The 24580-nt window shown below is 36.8% G+C and overlaps 1 protein-coding gene across 1 annotated transcript; it reads left to right on the plus strand.

The window, feature by feature from the left end:
- Positions 1–1685: 1685 nt before the first annotated feature.
- Positions 1686–23693, plus strand: XB5832479.L (provisional ortholog of cell division cycle 25C L homeolog). The gene is made up of 12 exons (XM_018225258.2): positions 1686–2101; positions 6666–6772; positions 9143–9194; positions 11659–11689; positions 11949–12017; positions 13359–13514; positions 15260–15331; positions 16369–16431; positions 17182–17280; positions 19015–19139; positions 20732–20843; positions 22740–23693. Exons 1-12 carry the CDS (start codon positions 1917–1919, stop codon positions 22911–22913), a joined length of 1245 nt encoding a protein of 414 aa, XP_018080747.1. The 5' UTR covers positions 1686–1916; the 3' UTR covers positions 22914–23693.
- Positions 23694–24580: the final 887 nt, after the last annotated feature.

Below are 24580 nucleotides of genomic sequence, written 5' to 3' on the forward strand. Positions count from 1 at the left end.
GAATTCTACCTGACGATTCAGCACTAACAATGACCGATGCCTTCAAAGGCACCCGATCAAAATTTTCCATCCAGCCCATCAATGAGCCGAGCGATATTCAAGTCTTCTGCCGATATCGGACGCCTCTTTTCCCACCGTACACGCACCGAATATTGTACGAAATTTTTTTATACGATATTATCTGTGCGTCTATGGCCACCTTAACTGTTAAGATGTAGTGCTATTGATGTAGATACTTTATCTTAACTAAGGGGCCAATTTACTAAAAGTCGGATATCTATTTGTTTTCATGAATTATATTTTTCCTCTAATTCCTCTTTTTATTTCTCTAAAATTCTAAAAATTCATGATTTATGAAGTGCAAAAAACACGAAAAACTCTAATCCAAAACTTTGCCAAGTAAAAGCTGTTGAGGTCCCTTAGAAGTCAGTGTGAGCTGCCCTGATCCTATTGGACTGTTTTTAATCAATTCAGGCTTTTAGAAGCCCATTTATTAAACCTCAAATTTCCAGGAAATTTTTTGAGATTTATTATACCCCAAAGCTGCTAAAAATCCAAAATGAAAACACTCCATCTCAAACCTGTCGAGGTCATGTAGAAGTCAATGGCAGATGTCCCTGAAGTTGTTTATTTTGATCTTCTCTGGGGTTTTCGTCCGATAAAGTTGGGGTTGTCGTCCTATAATTCGAAAAACGTAGATTTTTCACAGCGAAAATTCAATGATTTCCAGATTTATTATACCCCGATGCTGCAAAAATCCAGAATCCAAAAATACGTCATCTCAGACCTGTCGACATTCTGTATAAGTCAATGGGAGAGAAACCTATTCCAATTGAAAGTTATTACTGTTTTCACTGGGTTTAACCCTATAATCCGATAAAACCTGAAATAAATGAAGGATTCGGGAAAAAGTCAGAAAAACTATACTGTACTATTCAGATTTTTGATGGATTTTATTGGGGTTTTTCCCGATCCGATTTATTTGAGTTATTTTATTATTATTTTTTTATTTGTGGTTTTTGAGTTATTTAGCTTTTTATTCAGCAGCTCTTCAGTTTGCAATTTCAGCATTGTGGTTGCTAGGGTTCAAATTATCCTAGCAACCGCGCACTTGAATAAGAGACAGGAATATGAATAGTAGTGGGCCTGAATAGAAAGATGAGAAATAAAAATTAGCAATAACAATACATGTGTAGCCTTACAGAGCATTTGCTTTTTAGAAAGGGTCAGCCCATTTGAAAGCTGCAAAGAGTCAGAAGAAAAAGGCAAATAATTATAAAACTATAAAAAATAAATACTCTGAACCAATTGAAGAGTTGCTTAGAATTGGACATTCTATAACATACTAAAAATTACCTTAAAGGTGAACTACCCCCTTTAAGATCCAAATTACAGAAAGAGACATTATCCGGAAAGCCCCAGGTCCCAAGCATTCTGGATAACAGGTCCCATACTTGTACCTGCCCTGCAGGTGGAGGGCTGCTTGTTTGTTGTCCCCAATGTAGGAAATGTTTAAATAACTATAGGAACACAGTCCCAGGGATTCCTATGTTTAAAAACTTCCCCAGAGAGAGAGAGAGAGAGAGAGCAGGAGTAGGGACGCTATTGATTCCATGATGCCATAGTACCGTTATAGTCTCCTTAATCCCCTCCCCCAAACAGGCTGAACAAGGCTTTGAGCTTCAGCAAGCGACCTGGTATCCAGCCTTGTGGCTAATCAGCTGTTCCCTGCACTGCTTGTTGTGGCTACTGTCACCATGGGCAGGACTGGGAGCTGTCAGAGAGGGACTTTCAAATAGGAGTAAATCAAAGCCTGTGGACGGATGCAGCTCTAAACACACACAGGACTAATTATAATGGTGCATCTGAATGAAACAATTTAGCCACTAACATTAAGCAGAATTGGCAGCAGCAGCATGTCGTGTTTTGTGGGAGCCCCAGAGTTGGTTAATGAGGGTAACCCCGAATATATCAGCTGGAGAAACGAGAATGAGAACTCAGATAGCAGCCTGGACGAAGTGCTTACGTTCTCCCCAGACCTCGGCCTGTCACCGGTCTCCTCTTTATCTGGTAGCATGGGACTTCTGAACTGTGAGCACAGGTAACCCATTCTCTCCCCTGTTTATATTATATTAGATATTATATTATCCACAGTACTGATGACGTGGGTGATGCAGGATGCTACTGTCAGAAAGGAAAGGTAGTAACTGTTACATATTCTGAAATAAGAGTTTTCATAGAATTAATGGAGTATAATTTCATTAGTATTATTACTGCTTTTGCTTTTTTTTTTAATTCAAGGCGGGAAAGGGCCCTTTATTTACATATATCCTGACACTGGTCCCCGGTGGATCGAAACGTGTGATGTTCTAAGTTGCTGTGATGCAGCAAAGCATTGTAATTATTTATATATATATATATATATATATATATATATATATATATATATATATATATATATATATATATATATAAAATACACAAAAGCCATGAATATCCTGGAAATTAGATCCTTATAAATGGTGAGTTCTGATGTCATCAGTTATAAACGGTGAGTTCTGATGTCACTTCTGTCACATGACTCACTGAAAATTGTGTATTATAATAAATAAAGTACCCCCAGTTGTAAAATATGAGGATATTAGAATTTACCTCGGAATTCCGAGGCCTTCGGCCTCGTGTTTTTATATGGTCATGAAACTCCTCGGTAACTTATAATATCCTCATATTTTAGAAGAGGGGCTACTTTATTCACTATATAAATGGTGAGTAGTGATGTCATCAGTTATAAACGGTGAGTAGTGATGTCATTTTTGTCACATGACTCACTAAAACTTGTTTATTATAATAAATAAAGTACCCCATGTTGCAAAATATGAGGATATTAGAAGTTACCTTGGAGTTCCATGACCTGTATAAAAATAAACATATATATATGGTCATGAAACTCCTTGGTAACTTATTATAGCCTTATAATTTACAAAAAGTGGTACTTTATTTACTATATATATATATATATATATATATATATATATATATATATATATATATATATATATAATAAGGGAAAGTTGTGCTCACCACTAATTTTTAAAACCATTAGGCGGGGGTGCAATGAGGCTGTGACCACAAAATACATATAGACAAATACAAGAGTCCTCTGCACTCAACCCATTATCAATATATTTAAGACAGAGACATTTTGTGCATACTGCTACTGAAAAAGGCCTTACCCTTTAAACAAAACAGGGATTGTTTGTCCATATATTGCAATATATTTAAGCTGGCCAACTACGTCAAAGTCATCCCATATCTGGCCAGTCCTATGTATACATTTTACAAAGGGACTAAGTTTTACCTGCTAAGTTTTATTTATATATATTATATATATATATATCTGGTTGTTAGGGTCCAAATTACTATAGCAACCATGCATTGATTTGAATAAGAGACTGGAATATGAATAAGAGAGGGACTGAATAAAAAGACAAGTAATATAAAATAGCAATAACAATACATTTGTAGCTTTAAAGAGCATGTTTTTTTAGATGGGGTCAGTGACCCCCCATTTGAAAGCTGGAAAGAGTCATAAGAAAATGACAAATAATTTAACTATAAAAAAATCAGACCAGCTGAAAAGCTGCTAAGAATTGTCCATTCAATAACATCCTAAAAATTTACTTAAAGGTAAATCACTTTTAGTATGTTATATGTTATAGATTGGCCAAATATAAGTTGTAACTTTTCAATTGGTCTTCATTATTTATTTTTTATAGTTTTTGAATAGTGTTTGAATTATTTGCCTTCTTCTGACTTTTTTTTCCCTTTCAAATGAGGGTCACAAAAAAATAAAAAACAATGCTCTCTGTAAGACTACAAAATTTTAATGCTACCTTTTATAACTCATCTTTCTATTCAGTTCCTCTCCTATTCAGATTCCAGTCTCAATCAAAGCATGGTTGCTAGGGTGATTTGAAGCCTAGCAACCAGGTTGCTGACTGCAAACTGGAGAGCTGTTGAATATAAAGCTAAATAACTCAAAATCCACAAATAATAAAAAATGTAAACCAATTGCAAATTGTCTCAGAATATTACTCTCTACATCAGTGATCCCCAACCAGTAGCTCGTGAGCAACATGTTGCTCTCCAACCCCTTGGATGTTGCTCCTGGTGGCCTCAAAGCAGGTGATTATTTTTTAATTCCTGGCTTGGAGGCAAGTTCTGGTTGTATAAAAACCAGGTGCACTGCCAAACAGAGCCTCAATGTAGGTTGACAATCCACATAGGGGCCACCAAATGGTCAATCACAGCACTTATTTGGCACCCCAAGAACATTTTTCATGCTTGTGTTGCTCCCCAACTCTTTTTACTTCTGAATGTTGCTCACGGGTTCAAAAGTTTGGGAATCCCTGCTCTACATCATACAAAAAGTTAATTTAAAGGTGAACAACCTCTTTAAGGGAATGTACTAGCAGGCTTGTTGGAAGACCAGTGATGGCACACAGCGATGAGCATCAGACAAAGCTTGTTGCTATAGAAGCCATGATACAATAAGAGAAACACAACAGGGAGCTGGAAGCCAGCAGCCCTATCGACACAACAGCAGAGCCATATGCAGGGCAACCAGATTGCTGCGGAGAAAATGTACAGCGAATAAACACATCCCACACACCACTTAATCCCTAGTATAAAAGCTACACAAAATGTTAACCAGTAATTCATTCAATTGTTTTCTCATCAATGTATATTGGTTATACTTTGGTATGGGACCTGTTATCCAGAATGCTCGGGACCTGGGGGTTTTCGGATAAGGGGTCTTTCCGTAATTTGGATCTCCAACCCTTAAGTCTACTAAAAAATGATATAAGCATCAGTCAGCCTCCAATAAGGATGTATGATTTCTTAGTTTGGATCAAGCACAATGGACTGTTTTATTATTACAGAGAAAAAGTATTTGGTTATAACGGAGTCTAAGGAAGACGGATTTCCCATAATTCTGAGCATTATGGATAATGGGTTTCCGGATAATGGATCCCATACCTGTATATACAGTATATATGTATATGCACACATAAATACAATGTTTTGTTTTTTTACTAAAATCCTGCTGTTGCTGGTCTTTTTAGATGATATATATATATATATATATATTTTTTTTTTTATTTTTTTTTTTTTTGAATAAAGTACCCCCTCTTGTAAATTATAAGGATATTATAAGTTACCGAGGAGTTTCACGACCATATAAAAAGGCACTCCCGAAAAAAAACATTCGAAATCCAAAGTATTTTTTTTCTATTCCTTCACTCGAGCTAAGTAAATGTGCCCCTTAGTAAAGTGTAGAGAGTGATATTCTGAGACAATTTGCAACTGCTTTTCATGTTTTATTATTTATGGTTTTTGAGTTAGTTGGCTTTTAACTCAGCAGCTCTCCAGTTTGCAAATTCAGCTATCTGGTTGCTAGGGTTCAAATTAACATAGCAACCATACATTTATTTGAATAATAGAATATGTATTGGAGTATAACAGTACATTTGTAGACTTACAGAGCAATTGTTTTTTAGATGGGGTCAGTGACCCCCATCTGAAAGCTGGAAAGAGACAAGAAAAAGGCAAATAAATAAAAACTATAAAAAATAAATAATGAAGACCAATTGTAACATTGCTTAGAATTGGCCATCCTATAACATACTAAAAGTGAACCTAAAGGTGAACCACCCCCTTAATGCAGCAGTAATTCCAAGGCTTCCACAGTGGGCTGCCCCAAAAGGCATAATACATTTGTGCCGAATCAGATGCAGGCACCATTTTAACACAGGATACCGGGTGATGCACCTCGACAAGGTGGCCATATACAAAAAGTCCAAATCTGAAAATCCGGCATCTCATACCTTGCGAGGTAGCATTTTAATCTGGGCTGGGTTGGGTTTCATGCAATAAACCGAAGATTTTGTGGTTTTCGGGCAAAAATCAGAAAATCAGAGTTTTTGGGTGGAAAATACGCAAAATTTATACGGTTTGTGCTTTTCATGATTTTTTCCCGCATACAATTTTTCGGCAAAGTGTATTAAATAAGGCAAAAAAATCCATGTGGATTTGGTCAGAGTTTTTTTCAGAAAATATTGAGATAAATTCGGACTTTGATAAATGGGCCTCTATGTGTAGAATACATGGCAATTTGCTTTTGGAGTTGCACTTTGCACATCGCACTTGGTCATAAATGACCCTTTATAATAAGTTGGGAAAGTTTGGTGATTTGCTGTATGCATATTGTTCTGTTATACAATATATATATATAGAGAGAACGGATTGGTGGAAAATATTTCATGTATTTTTATTTGCTACTGTTTTTGTAAACCACATATGTTTGATTGGGAGCTATTGTTATTTCCAAAGCAATTATCAGTTTCTGTATTTTCTGAATTTTGTGTAAATAAATGGTCCTTTAAATGGTATTTGTTGCAAATTCAATCTTTTATATTAAGCAAAACCTTTATGTAACTTTTTTGATTATAATTACAAAAAGTCTCAGATTTGCTTTATAAATAACAAAATTGATTAGCGTAACAATAGAAGTCAGTAACCACCATGTGAATGACAAACACCATCAGCGCATTTATATCTCCCAGCCAAGAGAATTTATAAATGATTCATTATATGCTCTCCAGAATCACACCAAGACGAAGGTTGAAGCTGTCTCCTGACTCTCAGAGTCCAAGCCCCACAGAACCAACCAACCAGACTCAAGCCTCCATGGAATCAAAGAGTTTTACAGGTCAGGACAAACTCTTCTTCTAAATCAGGTTTAAGGGTTATTAAGAAAACCCTCTTACAAGTGTGAACCCCTATCCACAATTGCAAATCAGCAGATATTAACTATTTTATTAACTATACAGGGATGGGATCCATTATCTGGAAACTTGTTATCCAGTATGCACTGAATTATGGAAAGGACGGCCATTTTATCCAAATAATCCACATTTTTAAAAACGATTTCCAATTTCTCTGTAATAGTAAAACAGAACCTTGTACTTGATCCAAACTAAGATAAGTAATTCTTATTGGAAGCAAAACCAGTCTATTTTATCACTATTTAATGTTTATATGATTTTCTAGTAGACGTAAGATATGAAGATCCAAATTATGGAAAGATCTGTTATCCCGAAACCCCCAGGTCCCAAGCATTCTGGATAACAGGTCCCATACCCATATTAACTCTAAAATTGGCATTTTTTCCCACTAAATGCGCTTCCATGTTTAGTCTTTTAAAACGCTCCCAATATTGAAATAATAATATGATTGATTATCTGCTTATTCCCTACACTAAAGCCAAATAAGATTAATTCCAATCTGAAAAACGCAGTATACATTGGGACTTCATTCATTCATTCAACATATTTACCCTCCACCAATGCCATCTAAAGCATTTCCACTTTCTATTTTCTATTGTAGACCAGGCACCACAAAATATTCCATGTCTTTGCTCCACAATAAAGCTTATAGAGGACGATTAGTATTCAAAGTTGTCAACAACCTACTAGGGATGCACCGAATCCACTATTTTGGTTTCGGCCGAACCAAACCCCCTAATCCTTTGCGAAAAATCCAGCCGAATACTGAACCGAATCCTAATTTGCATATGCAAATTAGGGGTGGAAAGGAGGGAAGCTTTTTTCCCTTCCTTGTTTTGTGACAAAAAGTCATGCAATTTCCCTCCCACCCCTAATTTGCATATCCAAATTAGAATTTGGATTCGGTTCGGCCAGGCAGAAGGATTCTGCTGATTGCTGCTGAAAAAAGCTGAATCCCGAACCAAATCCTGGATTCGGTGCATTCCTACAACCTACTATTAACCCATGCCCTAGACAGAAAGGGTCCTTAGGGCGATGTAAGATATGTTTCACAAATGCTCAGTGGGTGACTAGGAGGGTGATGAGGAGAAGAGGGTGCCCTCTCACAGGTTCTGCCCTCAGTGCACCTGCAGTACTGCAAGCTGGCAAACTGGTCAGTAAAAAGAATGGGGTCTAGTGCATAGGGGTGCCCTTGGGGCACTAATTATGTTACTGCAAACACTAATTCACTAATATTTAAATTGCAATCCATAGGAATATTTTGTGAGAATTGCTAAATCCAGAGCAAGTTGCCATTTTTTACACACAATGCAATGTTCTCACCCAATATTCAAGCATAATTGCATTGGTGCAAACAATTGCACGAAGTTGGTCAGGTTCAAAATGTCCACCACCTAAATATTAGTCATTAATATTGTGGCATCAATAACAGTGTTTGCACAGGACTGAGCTGGCACCAGTAGGAGTGTTAATAGGCAAGACACGCAGGTGTAAATTAAAGGGTGGTCCCTGGCATTTTAGGTACACTGAGGCCCACACAGAGGCCCGAACTGCTCCTTACCAGCCCAATAAATAGTAATTGTCTGTGGCAATTTACAGCAGCCCCTCTGGCATTTGCCAGAATCCACAGATTGCCAGTCGGGGCCTGGTCAAGAAAATCTCGACCCGATCCAGACCTGCCCACACCCTCCTTCCCCCCTCCATTTATAGACCTGCCCCTCCAATGATGTCACAAATGGGGCGGGGCAGGAGCAAGTCTATAAAACAGGAAGCCAGATGTTGGGAGCCGGCAGTCTAAGGTCGCAGGCGGGGAGAGCAGACAGAAGTGCTCAACTCGTGACCCACAAGAGGATCAGTGTGGTTGGCCCGAACCCGCCCGACCCAAGGGTATCGGGCCGGCCCGCATAATGGAAAAGTTGGGAAATAATTGAGTTGATACAGTATATGTCAGGGGTCCCCAAACTTTTTCACCCGTGAGCAACATTCAGATGTAAAAAGAGCTGGCGAGCAACACAAGCAAGAAACAAGTTCCTGGAGTGCCAAATAAGGGCTGTGATTGGCTATTTAGTAGCACCTATGTGGACGGGCAGTCCAGGGGATGCTCTGTCGGCTTGGCCCGGCCATGTGTTGGGCATCACTGGTATATGTTATTGTGAATTGTACTATGGTTCTTGTGACTGTCATTGGGTACAATATGTCCTTGCTAACAATTTCCAAAACCAAATTATTTATGTGTGTCGCTACCACCTCCAGCATGATTAACTTTATAAATCATTTGTTTTATACATTTAAAGGCCCTCTTAATTTATCTACACCAAGGCTGGATCAAAGCATTGTTCAATCAAGGTAATATATTGATTTGTGAAAGCAATCCTTTGTCATTATTTATTGCAAAGCAATATAATTATCCCATGGTAAGATGGATTTATGTCATACTCTATATTCTAAAGAGCAGGGGTTTGTTTTTCCTGGCACAGTGCAACTCTCTAGGCTAGTGAAATAAATTCAGTATGTAAAGTATGGGATTTTTTATAGCCATTTTCGCTGTTAGGGTTTAGTTTTCCTTTAATATTAATGTGTGTATGGAATGCAAAAACTCCTCGGCAGACCACATTCAAGATCAAGTATTTTCTAGCCAAGGCTGTAGGTTCAAAGCAATTGCCTTTTTCCTGCCCTAAAACTGATCCTGGTGTTTTGTCTCAGTTTCAAGATCCCTGTGGGCCATGATAGATTCCTAGAACTATTTCAGGCAAAATCTTTACAATATGTGCTATTTATATCTGCTGCTGTTCTATTTAATTGTCATGCTGTTGTGAAACCAAACCAAAGAGGATTGTTATATAAAGGTGAATCAGTAAATACATCTGGAGTGAAATTTCACCACTTTCTATTCACTAATATGGTCTCAATCTCATAGTGATAAATGCCCCATACTCCCATACAAGAGAAAAGAGGGTAACAAAACTGCTCTGGTGGACTGTGGTTTATTATTTTACAAATATTCCCTAAAGCTTATAGGTATTTCCTATGAGGGGGAGTAGAAGGACATCTCGTGCATCTATAAAGAGGCTTTGATGCTGCCATATTGGTGTCATTAACTCTTATCCACACAGACCTAGATGGTTACACATCTATATATCAGTGCTGTATAAAAGTAATTAAAATTATTTTTATTTGAGCAATAATTTTTTAAAGTCAAACCCATCTCCACGTTGATAAAATATCCCATTAAGGGGGTTATTTATTAGGGTTCAAGTTGAAAATTCGAGTTTTCATGTTTTGTTTTTTGCCAAAACTCACATTTTCAGGTTAAAAAAAACTCAAATATTCAAGATTTATTTTACCTTGACCCTGGAAATAGCTTGAATCCAAAATATTTTTTGGAGGATTCAAGGTTTTTTGCGCAGAAAACTCGATTAATTCAAGTGTTCTGGTTGCGGGACTCGCAGAATTGGGTTTTCGCCATACGAGTTTTTTCTTAAATAAGAAACCATTCGAGTTTCGAGTTTATTCGAGGTAAAAAAAAGCTCTAAGACTCAACCTTTGATAAATAACATTACAAACATTTCCATTGCATCGGGACAATGGAGGCAATATTTACTAAGGGGCAAATTTACTAACCTCCGAAAATTCGCTCACATAGCAACACTTCGCCAGGCGTAGATTCGCCAGGACAAAGCTAATTCACTAAAATCCAAAGAAGTGTCCAGGGCACCGAACAATGGCGAAGTTACGCTAGCGTTGGTTAATTTGCATACGGCGGAAAGTTACAGTTGAATGGACGTATATGTTGCAGCAAATACATTACACTACACAAGCCCGGGAAACCTTAATAAAATAAAATAGAGTTGTTATATTGCCCTACACATGAGCCCACTGTATAGTTTATGTGCCATATGTTAGGAAATGCAGGGGGGGAAGCCGGGTACCCCAGAAAAAAATTACGATCTTTTGCAGCCTATCACCCTGAAAAATTAAAAGTCGCCAGTGTTTTTGGGACTTTCAAATTTTCAACTATTTTTTGAGGAACTCCTATCTACTGTATTGCACTTCGCATGGTCTGAGGTGGCGAAGGCAAGTCTGGCGCAAGAGGTAACGTTCAGTAAAATCCACATCTTAGTGAATTTGCATAGTTAGGTCCATTCGCCAGAGCGCAAATTCGCCAGGTGTTAGGGAGCGAAGTGCCGCTAGAGTCTATCTCCTTCGCTAGTGAAGTTACGACAGCAACCGTTAGTAAATTGGCGAAGTACCGAAATGACGTCACGCTGGCGAATTTTCACTAGCGTTAGTCACTTCGCCCTTTAGTAAATTTGCCCCTAAATCTTGATGCAGTTTAGCACATAGTGATGAATGAAGTACACTCATTTTGTGACCCTAGGGGGGTTATTTATCAAAGTCCGGATTTATCTCAACATGTTCTGCCAAAAACTCTGATTACATCCGCACAGGTTTTTTCCGCTTATTTATTATTAGATTTTCCCAAAAATGTGGTTTGTGGGAAAAAAATCCAAATCTCGACAGGTCTGAGATGCCGGATTTTCTGATTCCGACTTTTTTCATCCTCTGGGTATAATAAACTCGTGATTTTTTTAAAAGTCAGATTTTATACTAAAAAAATCACAAATTTTTCAGGGTTTTTGCATTCGGAATTTAGTAAATAACCCCCTAGGTTCATAAGTTAAGAAAACATAGTTCTATAACATAACAAAGACTTTACTAAATAAACAATAAAAATCAGTACATCAAAAATCCATGTCTTTACCATATTGGCACTATGTTACTTCTTAAATAATTCTCTTTTTTTCTACAGTGAGTCATCCTACGGAGCGAGGATCCGGCTGGTGAGTGCCCCCAAACTGTATAACATAAAGGCTACCTTACAACTTTCAGATGTTGTTGAACTGCAACAGGCAAAGGAGTCCAATGACTATAATGCTATTTCTACTATGAGATACATTTTGTTGCATATATGAATCATTTGCAACTATGGGAATAGATAAAAAAAATTAAGGAAGTTTATGCAATATGGCAATTCATATCTGTTTGGGGGCTTTTTAAAAACAAAAAACGTATAATCGAATGCATTTTTTTGGGTTTAAGAAAAAATCAACTAGAAGATTACAAATGAGAGAACGTGAGGAAAATGCATCTCAGCCAGGAATACAGAAGGTAAAGTATTTATAATATAATGGAAAGAGCTGATGTGTGGTTTTCTTCCTGTTTAATATAAGATCAGAATAACAGGAAGGCCGTCTCCCATGGACTCCATTTTAATCCAACAATTCAGATTTTTAAAAATGACTTCCTTTTTTCTCTGTAATTGATCCTAACTAATAGATAATTAAACTTTATTAGAAGCAAACCAGTCCTATTGTTTTAGAGGTTTATTTATTAAAGGTTGAGTTGTGTTTTTCTTGAAAATTTTAATTTTTGAGGGTAGTTTCAGTAAAAACTGGGTTAAAAAATTTACATTTTTCATGATTTATTATGCCCCTGAAGCTGCAAAAAGCTTGAATCCGAAAATACTCCAGTTAAAACCTGTCGAGGTCATGTAGAAGTCAATGGCAGAGGTCCTTTGAACCATTTGAAGATGTTTTTAGCCTTCATCATTTTTGGGGGGGGGGGTTTTTTTTTGTTGGTTTGCCTTTGAAAACTCAATCAATTCAAGGTATTTCGAGGTATTTTTGCAGACAACTCGATCAATTAGGAGCACATTTACTTAGCTCGAGTGATGGATTAGAATAAAAAATACTTTGAATTTCGAAGTATTTTTTTGGCTACTTCGACCATCGAATTGGCTACTTCGACCTTCGACTTCGAATCAAACGATTCGAACTAAAAATCGTTCGACTATTCGACCATTCGATAGTCAAAGTACTGTCTCTTTAAAAAAAACTTGGACCCCCTACTTCGCCACCTAAAACCTACCGAGCATGAATGTTAGCCTATGGGGAAGGTCCCGATAGGCTTTGTAACAAATTTCTGATCGAAGGAAAATCGTTCGATCGATGGATTTTTCCTTTGATCAATCGATCGCAGGAAATGTGGTAAATACTTCGATATTTGAAGGATTTCACTTCGACGGTCGAATATCGAGGGTTAATTAACCCTCGATATTCGACCATTAGTAAATGTGCCCCATAGAGTATTCAAGTTTCCCCCTCCCCGATTGCATTCATTGAGTTCTTTCATAAATAAGCAAACATTCGAGTTGTGAGTTTATTCGAGGTAGAAAAAACCTCACAAATGTTTAAATGATTTGTTTAATAGATTTAAAGGAAATCCAAATTACGGAAAGACCCCTTATCCGGAAAACCCCAAGTCCCGAGGATTCTGGATTACAGCCCCCATACCTGTACTAACAGTAATGGCAAATGTACATTTTCTGTTTTTAATCTAGGATCCTCCAGTATATTACGTTGGATACATTTATTTCATAGGATGCAATGCCTTAGTAATTACACAAGAATCCTGTAGAACTGCTTCTATTTCTGTTTCAATCCCAAAAAGAAATCCCGGATGAAGCTCTCAGACCTGTTTGATAGAGTGGAACACATTATTGAGCAACCCAGGCAACGGACTGAGAAAGCCAAAGTGAAGCAATTAGCCAAGCAGGGCAACGACAAAAGACAAGGGAAGAAAGGACCAGAAAACAAGAGACCGTTTGTAAGTAGAGAAGGATTTCAGAATTTACCTACCGTGTTATCATACCAGAGGGGCCCTATTTAATAAGTAATCTACCTGCCTCTTCTGCTTATGCTGCTGTATTACAATATAACTAAGGGGGAAGAGACTCAGAGTGAAAGCTGGTCATAGTAAAGCATGTTCCTTGGGCAGTAGGCCTATGCAAAGTATTTGTTTTGACAAGGATGCATGTAAACAGTTTAGGAAGATGGGACCAAACCACTTTTTGTGCAAGTTTATGCAGAACAGCAGCATTTCAATGACACCTCCATGTTTCAGTTATCTTTGGAGTGCTCTCATAATCTCATTGTGTCATTTGCATTTTATTTATTACTATCACTACTGCCTTTGATACCCTGCTCCATGTGCAGTGGGGGGGGCATTTAAATTGACTTATTATAAAGTAGAGAGTAATATTTGCAATTGGTTTTATTTTTTTGTGTTTTTTGAGCTATTTATCAGCTCTTCCGTTTATTTCAGCAATTTGGATGCTAGGGTACAAATTTCCCTAGCAACCATGCATAGATTTAAATAAGAGACTGGAATATGAATAGCAGAGGGCCTTAATAGTAAGATGAGTAATGAAAAGTAGCAGTAACAATAAATTTGTATTCTTACAGAGCATTTGTTTTTAGATGGGGTCAGTGACCCCCCATTTGAAAGCTGGAAAGAGTCAGAAGAAGAAGGCAAATAATTCAAAAAATATAAAAAAGAAAAAATTAAGACCAATTGAAAAGTTGCTTAAAATTAGCCTTTCTACGCGTTTCTAACGTTTGTTTAATTTAAAGGTGGTATTTTTTGTTACTTAAAGTGCATCTTAAAGTCATGTCCCTTGGGAGAAATACTGTCAACATTTTGTAAGAATGGGAATTCTAATTTATATATAGGTCCCACAGTAACATTAGAATAAGCAGGGGTGCTCCACCAATGAGGCGAGTTGAGGCTGTCGCCTCAGGCGGCAGTGCCCCACTAGGTACCAGGGGCAGCAAAAATGCTGCTCCTGGTACTTTAAAAGCGAATTTCCGGGGGAGAGGGGGCAGCAGCAACTGCTGCTGCCTCAGGTGGCGGAGGGGCCAGGATCGCCCCTGAGAATAAGAGTATCATTAACACGTGTGAGTTAACTCTAAGGGGCAGATTTATTAAGATTCGAGTTGTGTTTTCCACGAAAAAAAATCAAGTTTTCGAGGTTATTTGGAGTAAAAAAAAAACTCAAATTGCTTCAATTGATGGAGTTTTCAGGCAAAACCTCCTAAAAAAAGCTCAAACATCATGAAGACTATTAACATTTTCAAATCTTCAAGGGACCTCTGCCATTGACTTCTACATGACCTTGAGAGGTTTTAGATGGTGTATTTTCAGATCTAGCTATTTTTCAGATTCTAGCTATTTTCAGGGTCTTAAAAATTTTTTTTGCTGAAAACTTAATTGAGTTTTCGGGTTGTTAACCTCCATCTTGCTGATTTGAGTTTTTTCCATCCGAGTTTTTTCTTAAATTAGATACCATTTGAGTTGTGAGTTAATTCAAGGTATAAAAAAAACTCTAAAATTCGACCTTTAATAAATAACCCCCTAACTATCAGACTTCTAGACAAAGTACCTTTTTAATCAAATGTGAGGAAAGTGAAATTGATGCCATTGTCTTACAACAATGATAAATACAAACTTTTTCCTTATTGCTGTTATATATGTGGATATGGTGACATAATTTGTAATTCTGCTTAATTTAGGTGAATGGTATTAGCCCTCAGTTTCATGCTGCTGAAATTGAAGATGAACATCTTATTGGAGACTTTTCTAAAGTACGTTAACCAATTAAAAAACATTAGGTTAAAAACATGCTTAGTATGAATAAAACACATGGATCAGAATGGATCATGAACCAGACTGGACTGCTGCCCAGACTCTCCTTACGAAAGTAACTTTGTTTTATTTGAAATACAAGGAGCAGTGCCTGCATGTTTACAACTGTTAATAAACCTCTTTAATCTGTTTGACACAGCCAGATGGAATGTACAGTTGCAGTGCACAAATGCAGTTTGCAGCCACACTTGGGGACAGACTTACTAAATAAAAACGTATCCAACATTTTTTAAATGTATTTACCAATGGGTAAAAGTTACAACTCACAATTTGAGAAATAAGGTTCAAAAAATCCCATAGGAATGATTAGAACATGGGTATGTTATTATTTATTAATCTCTAAACTCACATTTTGATAAATCTGCCCCTAAGAGGGAAGGGCACAGTGGCACTCAGAGATAGTCTGATAAATATGAAAAGATATTTCTAACATCTGCCCTACTATTCTTTATCCTTCCCATATTTATTGATATCCCACCAAATGCTTACATTATGAGGAGGAATGCACAGCATCAATCATTTTGGCAGACTGTTTGAACAGAACAGCAGGAAATGACAAAGGGCTTCAGTTTCTAATCTGCCGATACACCATACACTGCCAGATATGGTTCACTGCCAGATTAGAAAATTAAACATGGCTGATCCATGAACTGGCCATTTTCCATAGTACATGGATGTCAGTCGGGATTGTTGGGCCACCACGCATACCCAAAAATCAGGCAAGAATTCAGATTCTAACATATTATGGGTATGTGTATTGCCAGCTTTAGAATCATCCCTTTAATGCAATTAAGAGGCATGCTACAATAGCAGTGAATAATGGGAAGTATGATAATGCAAAGGGTTAAAAGGCAAACAGTCAGGCCGAGGGATGAATGGACTGAAGTTCTTACAAGTTTTCTTGATTATATTAAATCTCTGTATCTATAGATATATTTATATATCTTGTGTTTTTTGATTTTGTAACTCCTTCTAGGCTTATTGCTTACCTTTGGAAACAGGAAAACACCAGGACCTTAAATATATTAGCTGCACCACTGTAAGTAAAAGCTGCCATGATATTCACATTCTATTAATAAGCAAATACCATGGTAGCCATATTTCCCATACTCATCACTGTATATTGCACGTTGTCACTCTTTATCTGCTCAATATTTTGATTTAAAACTATCACTTTTAATTAAGTTATAAACATAAACAAAACTGGTCTGTTTATGACTTTTGACCAATACTGCTTTATGGGTAACTGATGGTGAGATGTTCTTGTGTGCAGATCACAGAGCACTCAATGCACTATATTACCAAATGAATGTGGATATCTTCCTCTCCATCATCTCAATCTGAAATCAAGAATATTCATATGAATTTGGTCCACTTTTTGCAGCTATAAAAGCCTCTATTTTTCTGGAAAAGCTTTCCACTAGATGTTTGAATATTGGTGCTGGGATTTGATTCCACTTAGCCACAAAAGTATTAGTGAGCTCAGGCACCGATGTTTGGGAACAGGCAGTGTTCCAATTCATATATTTGTTCTTCCATTTTACCGATCAAATATTTGTATCTTCTTTTCTAACCCCCAATAATTTTGTGTTACATTGCAAGGCAATGTACCCGAACCTCAGTGCTTTATTCTTATTCCTGTTTGATAACTCCATTATGTATAAATAATTGTATCAATATTAGTTCAAGAAATAAATTGTGATTACAGCTTTAAAAAAAATATATTTATCCCAAGATGCAGCTTTGAATATCTCTATTGTAACTCTTGCCTTTACTGCCCTACCATCAGCTTGCCCAGCTTCTCAGAGGTGGATATCAAGATGCGGTGCAGCAATACCATATTGTGGATTGTCGATATCCATATGAATATGCTGGAGGGCACATTAAGGTATATAATAAGTACAGTTATTATATTACAGGTATAGGGCCGGTTATCCAGAATGCTCGGGACCTGGGGTTTTCTGGATAAGGGATCTTTCCGTTATTTGGATCTCCATACCTTGTCTACTTAAAAATAATTTAAACATTAAATAATCCCAATAAAATTGTTTTGCCTCCAATAAGGATTAATAAAACCTGAGTTGGGCTCAAGTACAATCTACTGTTTTATTATTACAGTAATATTTTTTTTTTAAATATGAGTTATTTGATTATAATGGAGTCTATGGGAGATATACTTCCATAATTCAGAGCTTTCTGGATAACAGGTTTCCGAAAAACGGAATTAAAAGTACAGCAAAAGCTAAGGAAGACAATAAAATGTATGTAGTACAAAATGGATCCTTAACTGTTCAGTGACAACAGAGAATAGAAATGTCCAAATTAGCTTCATAAATGCTGTTTTAGCAAAAGTTGCATTACTAGCCTGAACTTGAGCAAAACACATTGAAGTCAATGGGCATCAAAATAATTTTGACGCGTGACAATTTTGAGGCAAGCGACAATTTTTATAGGCACAACTCTTTTGTCCAAATGCATTAAAGGCAATAGCCATCCGAATAATTTTGTGGCGTGACAATTTTGTGGCGAATTCGCCGCAAATCCATGGCTGACGAAGAAAAACACCCATCACTAATCCTGTGTTACTTTGCAATTTTCCATTGCACTGCATCATTTTTTCCATGCTTTTGTTCTTTTTCTTTTCCTTTAATTAACTTGCTTATGATTTTACTTGTATTAAAACATCAATAAAAAAAAGAGTTAAAAAAGATCCAAATATAAAAAGCTTGAACAAATAAAATCATAGAAGCAATATGATTAAGAATATGAAAACCTCAAAATCCTTGTTTTCATAAGAATTTTCGTGTGATTGCAAACAAGAAAAAAAGCCTAAAAGCTTAAAGCAGAGAAATATTTTAAAATTTGCAAAGGACACCTCTCATAGGGGCAAATTTACTAAAGGGAGAAGTGACTAACACTGGCGAAAATTCACCAGCGTGGCGTCATTTCGGAACTTCCCCGATTTACTAACGGTCGCCGGCGGTCCCAAAAACGCTTGGTCTGAACTGGTGAAGGCAAGTCTGGCGAAAGAAGTAATGTTCAGTAAAATCCCCATCTTACTGAATTTGCAGAGTTACATCCATTCGCCAGAGCAAAAATTCACCTGGCTTGGAGTGCGAAGTAAAGTTAGGGTCTATCTCCTTGGTTAACGAAGTGACGACTGCGCCCGTTAGTTAATCGGCGAAGTAATGAAATGACATCACGCTGGCGAATCATTACCAGCGTTAGTCACTTCGCCCCTTAGTAAATGTGCACCACCAGCTTTTAGATGGAGAAGTTTTGTTTTAGAATTTATTGTGGGTTTTACACTTAATAAATATAGAATTTTTCATGGTTTAGAGTAATTAGAGTTAAATACATGATTTTTAGTGCAAAAAAGTTTGATTCAGGGAAACAAAAAGATACAAGTGTAAGTCAATCAGCCCTATAGTGTTCACATGGTAACTTATACGCAGGAATCACAAAGGTACTTATCTTTTACCTTGCACTAACTACTGCCAGTCACAGTATTTGTATATAAACATAGACATAAGTATTGAGTATGAATAGCAACAATATTGTAATGTACCCATCCTTCATTACCTTCTGCAAAAACCTGATTTCATTTCTGTATCTTTCGCAGGGAGCCTTCAATTTGCACAAAGAAGATCATATATCCAACACCTTTCTGAAGAATGACACTCTTCCCAAAAGCACGACCCTCCTGATCTTTCACTGTGAATTCTCTTCCGAGAGAGCTCCAAAACTGTGTGTAAACTAGATACATTTTTCTAAAATAAAATACTGTATATCCCTTTGCTTACTGTAATCATGAAACTGTTTGCTGCCGTGTGATTTTCTTTTTTTGTTTTTTAACTACTTTCCATTTTATTCTTTTTAATTTGCCATAATTCATCCAAAAATTCATATCTGGATGTCGGGGGTCACTGACCCCAGAAACGAGATTATTCCTCCTTTTACATCCTTCATATAAATCACTTATTACTCTATTCAATTCCTTTGCTATTCATTTTCCAATCTGCTATTTAAACCATAGCCTGGTTGCTTGGGTAAATAAAAATCAGTGAAAGTGAAAGTTTCAAAATCAATAAAGGGACAATAGCAAACTGTCTGTATGTTACGTGCAATAGATGATGACATCTAGCAAACCTTTCATTACATATGCCTGTTATCAATGTTTCAATAAATGCCCTGTAATAAATTACCCTGTAACTTTTAAAATCTCTCTTAATCTTGCCAGTATTTTTATCAAATTAAAGGGGTGGTTCACCTTCAAATTGACTTTTAGTATGTTATAGAATGGCCAATTCAAAGCAACTTTTCAATTGGTCTTCATTATTTTATTTTTTTATAGTTTTGGAATTATTTGCCTTTTTCTTCTGATTCTTTCCAGTTTTCAAATGGGGATCACTGACCCATCTAAGAGACAAATGCTCTGTAATGCCACGCATTTATTGTTTATTGCTACTTCTATTACTAATCTTTCTATTCAGGCCTCTCCTATTCATATCCCAGTCTCTTATTCAAATCTGTGTATGGTTGCTAGGGGAATTTGCAACCTAGCAACCAGACTGTTGAAATTGCAAACTAGAGAGCTGCAGAATAAAAAGCTAAATAACTCAAAAAACACAAATAATAAAAAATGAAAACCAATTGCAATTAGTCTCAGAATATCCCTCTCTACATCAAACCAACAGTTAACACAAAGGTGAACAACCCCTTTAAAGAGTTGTTCACCTTTAAATTAACTTATGATGTAGAGAGTGATATTCTGAGGCAATTTTCAATTGGTTTTCATTTTTTTTTATTGGTGTTTTTTTTTTTTTAGTTATTTAGCTTTTTCTTCAGCAGCTCTTCGGTTTGTAGTTTGAGCATTCGGGTTGCCAGGGTCAAAATTACCCTAGCAACTATGCATTGATTTGAATAAGATAACTATTAATATGAGAGGGTCTGAATAGAACGATGAATATTAAAAAGTAACAATAACAATAAATGTGGATGTAGCCTTACAGAGCATTTGTGACTAAGTGTCGCTAGACATGAAATGCGTCAGGCCCTAAGTGTCGCTAGACATGAAATGCGTCAGGCCCTGGTTCTTAATTATGGAGAATAATATGTAAGCATTTTAACCTTTTACAATCTGACTCCGGATCTACTATTTTGTGGGTCCAGGCTTGTGCCAGCCTACTGCAGAGTAGCAGGGTACCTTTTCTACTTTAAAGTAAGAGTTATATACACAGGTTGCATTATTCCTCTGTTTGCATATAGTATTTAAAATGTACATCCTCTGAATGCTGACCATATATTTTTTAAGCCATTTGCTTTCTTTGTCTTTAAAGGTGCCGCTTACTAAGAAATTTGGACAGAAATGCAAACAGATATCCTCACCTACACTATCCAGAACTATATATTTTAAAGGGAGGATACAAGGAATTCTTTGAAAAGTTTAAGGTACAACCTTGACACTAATCCCCATGTTCCCCTTTCTCGCTTACCTGTGCATAGCCCCCTTCCTTTATGTTTCATCCCCGTCTGGGATTCAATTCTGTTTTCTCTTTTATTCTTGTCCCTTTAGCTGCCTCTGAAGTTCTTGGGCTCCTTTATATTTCAACTTGTACCTGTGTATGTGCTTTATATTAGCCCTTTTTCTGACTCTCCATAAGGTAGATAAGATGAGATATGAGAGGTCACTTATTAGGGCTCAATTACAATGCAGGATGCAGTATGCAAAGTTCCCTGTAGGAAGAAGCAGCAGAGGCTGTTCTACACTGCATGATCCAACTGTAGTGGCCCCTCCTGAAACCATACCATAGGCAGCATTATAAAAGCAGGATAAATGGGTAGAGTGTGCTACTTTTAAGCCACTACACCAGGGCCTAGGAGACTTCCCAAAACAAAGACAGGGTTAATTTCAACATGTTCCCCCACCCTGGCCCTTAAAGGGGACCTATCACCCAGACATAAAAAGCTGTATAATAAATTTTCAAATTAAGCATAAAACCCAAAATCTTTTTTTATATTTAAAAATCCATACCCGTTATGAACTCATTTAAAAATCTTAGCTGTCAATCATATACTGAATGCCAGAGGCAATTACTTTCACTTTCCATTCTGCACTTCCTTGATGTCACTGCACTCGTCACATTCCTCACCATCTAATTGGTTAGCCAGTGCAAGAAAATGGACATCAGGTGCGCCATTCTGATGCATAAACAAGATTTTGGCATGATGAAAAGCTTGCCTTAATAACAATATTCACAAAATGGCGCCTGCCTGCTTCATGTAATTTTTTCATTCCAAGACTAAAAGAAATAAGATTTAAATAGTTTATAAAGTGTAAGTGAAGTTTATTTTGCTTGACTAACATCATAACATAGGATTTGGAATAATTTCTTAGAGTGACAGGTCCCCTTTAAATTCTGGAGTACAGCCACAGCTTAAAATGCCAAGGTTTTGTTTTGTCTTCAGTCTACACATGAACCACCAATGTTATTTCTACTCAGTATTTAACCCCTTTATTGGTTAGGAGTCGGACTTGTAAAAGCAGTTAAGGCAGGGGTGCTCAAAAGGTAGATTGGGATCTACCAGTAGACCTTTTGCTGGTGCTCAGAAGATCTCAAGACACTGTCAAGAAACAGCTTGTCCAAATCACCCTCCTGTTTCATGCTTTTCATTCAGATATTTATTCTGTTACGGTTACATAAGAAATAGCTGTCTGTTAAATATAGCAATATACATTTTCTCATAAATCAATCTAATATTTAAGTAATATTTTTCATGGAACCAATGCTAACAATAATTTTATGGATGTAGATCATAATGGGACAACATCACTAAAAATGTAGACCCCCCCACATCAGTAAAGTATGGGCACTCCTGAGTTAAGGGAGGGGGGTTATTTATCAAAGTCCGATTTTATCTCAAAATTTTCTGCTACAAACTCCAATCAAATCCGCTCTGGTTTTTTACGCTTATTTATTATTACATTTTCCTGAAAATTTGCTTTGCGGGAAAAAATCAGATTTTCACGATTTTATTGTATTTTTCACTTGAAAACTCAGATATCTTATGCTTTTTGCCCGAAAACTTCGGGGTATTGCTCGAAACCCAGCACACATTAAAAAAAATTTGGCACTTCTCCCATTGACTTATATGCAACCTCGACAGGTCTGAGATGCCGGATTTTCTGATTCTGACTTTTTCCATCCGCGGGGTATAATAAATTCCGAAAAATTCGTGATTTTTTAAAAGTCAGATTTTATACTAAAAAAAATCACAAATATTTTGGGATTTTTGAATTCGGAGATTAGTACATAACCCCCTGCATGTTTGCTTTTTTTTCCTCAGGGTCTCTGTGAACCACAAGGATATGTGAATATGTTACATAAGGACTTTAGTGATCAGCTAAGGCAATACCATCAGAACAAAACTTGCCACGTCCGTACTGTCCGGAAAGAGCTGTTTAAGCCTTTGTATTCAAACAAATGTACTGTCTTAAAAAAAGATCCAGCAAAAGACTAGGAGAAAATGATGTCACTCAAGGAATCCTACAGAGACAAAGGAGGACAGAGTGCTGTAAATAAAAGCATCGCTTAAATATAAATATTAGCAGATATAATAGCAGACATTCATCTTCAAGCGATGGTACATAATTTGGACTTATTGGAACAAAAGCAGCTTTGTGACACAAGAGACGATGGTAGTGGCTACCTTCATGGGCAGTAGCTGAAGGATTCATTTTTATGTGGACGGAAAAACGAGGGACAAGAATTATAAATAATAATAATAATGCAAGGGAAAAGTTTCTGGAAATGTTAACCAGCAAAATGCTGGCAAGGAAGGGCCAATAACACAGGGAATACTATTTAAAAAAAAATTCCATTTTCTTAACATATTTTACAGTTCCGTCAGTGTTTGCCATTTATTGGCCATAAGGTTCTGAGGGGGTTATTTATCAAATTTCAAGTTTGTGAGGTTTTTTTTTCTACCTTGAATAAACTCACAAGTCGAATGTTTGCTTATTTATGAAAAAACAGAATGTGAAAAACTCGAATCAATGCAATCGAGGGGGAATACTCAAACTGATCTAGTTATCGGCGAAAAAAACTCGAATAACTCGAGTTGATTGAGTTTTCGAGAACAAACCACCAAAAAAAAAAATGAAAATCATGAAGGCTAAAAAATCTTCAAATGGTTCAAGGGACTTCTGCCATTGACTTCTGCATGTTTTAGCTGGAATATTTTAGAATTCAAACTGTTTGCAGCTTCGAGAAATAATAAATCTGGAAAAAATTAATTTTTTTCATCCAAAAAAAAAATCTTTTTTTACTGAAACTACCCTCAAAAACTAAAATTTTTTCTGGATAAACATAACTCGACCTTTGATAATAACCCAGTTGAATCAATGCAGTAGTTACAAGGGATCCCCACCTCGTTATAAACCAATGGCACAGATAGTGTAAATATAATTTTGTGTCTGCAGGCCGAATATTAACCAGTTAACTAATAACATGAATCATGATTTAATTTGTGAATCAGATATAAAGGCATTCAGGCCAACAAGGTAAGGAATAACAAAATGATTCCTTAATCTGCAGAAAACATCATAAATCTGCACCTCTATTCGCCTATATAACTATTTACATTTATAATTGCATGTTCTGTTTGCTGTTCATGTACCATTCATTTTATACATGTTTTGTAACACACTGGTGTTAAAGAATGGGGCGCCATAATATTTTGGGTAACATTCTGAATACAAGAACTCTGTATGATGCATTATTTGCTATGGACATAAAGCAGCATAAAGTAAAGTGGCCTACAGTTGCCACAGGTTGAGTGCTGCAGTTTTCTTCCATCTCAGAGCACATTTGGCTCTGCCAGTGTGATTACTTATATTTATTATGTGGCACTAAGAAGCCAGTGAAGTCATTCACTATTTCCAGGGCCTACATCTCAGAACTCAGGGGAAATTAGTCCCCAAAATTATTTAAAGGAGAAGGAAAGGCTTGCAGCACTTGGGGGTGCCAAATGTTAGGCACCCCTAGTGATTATAGTTACTTACCTGAAACCCCGGGCTGGTGCTCCTATCAGCAGAAAACTGTACTGGCCTGGGGTTATACCAGTGAGCACCACGGAGCGATCTGCTTCCGTCTTCCTCCTTCTTCGCGTGGCTGCGCATTTGCAGT

This window comes from Xenopus laevis, chromosome 7L (assembly GCF_017654675.1).
Source record: "Xenopus laevis strain J_2021 chromosome 7L, Xenopus_laevis_v10.1, whole genome shotgun sequence".
NCBI classification, from domain to species: Eukaryota; Metazoa; Chordata; class Amphibia; order Anura; family Pipidae; genus Xenopus; species Xenopus laevis.

What these genes read in the sequence shown, in the direction of transcription:
- XB5832479.L (XM_018225258.2), top strand. Translation starts at nt 1,917, where the DNA reads ATGTCGTGTTTTGTGGGAGCCCCAGAGTTGGTTAATGAGGGTAACCCC. An exon ending in CAAAGCATTGTTCAATCAAG is followed by an intron (nt 9,195 to 11,658) that starts GTAATATATTGA and finishes TTTTTTCTACAG; the next exon opens with TGAGTCATCCTACGGAGCGA. An exon ending in TCCGAGAGAGCTCCAAAACT is followed by an intron (nt 19,140 to 20,731) that starts GTGTGTAAACTA and finishes TTGTCTTTAAAG; the next exon opens with GTGCCGCTTACTAAGAAATT.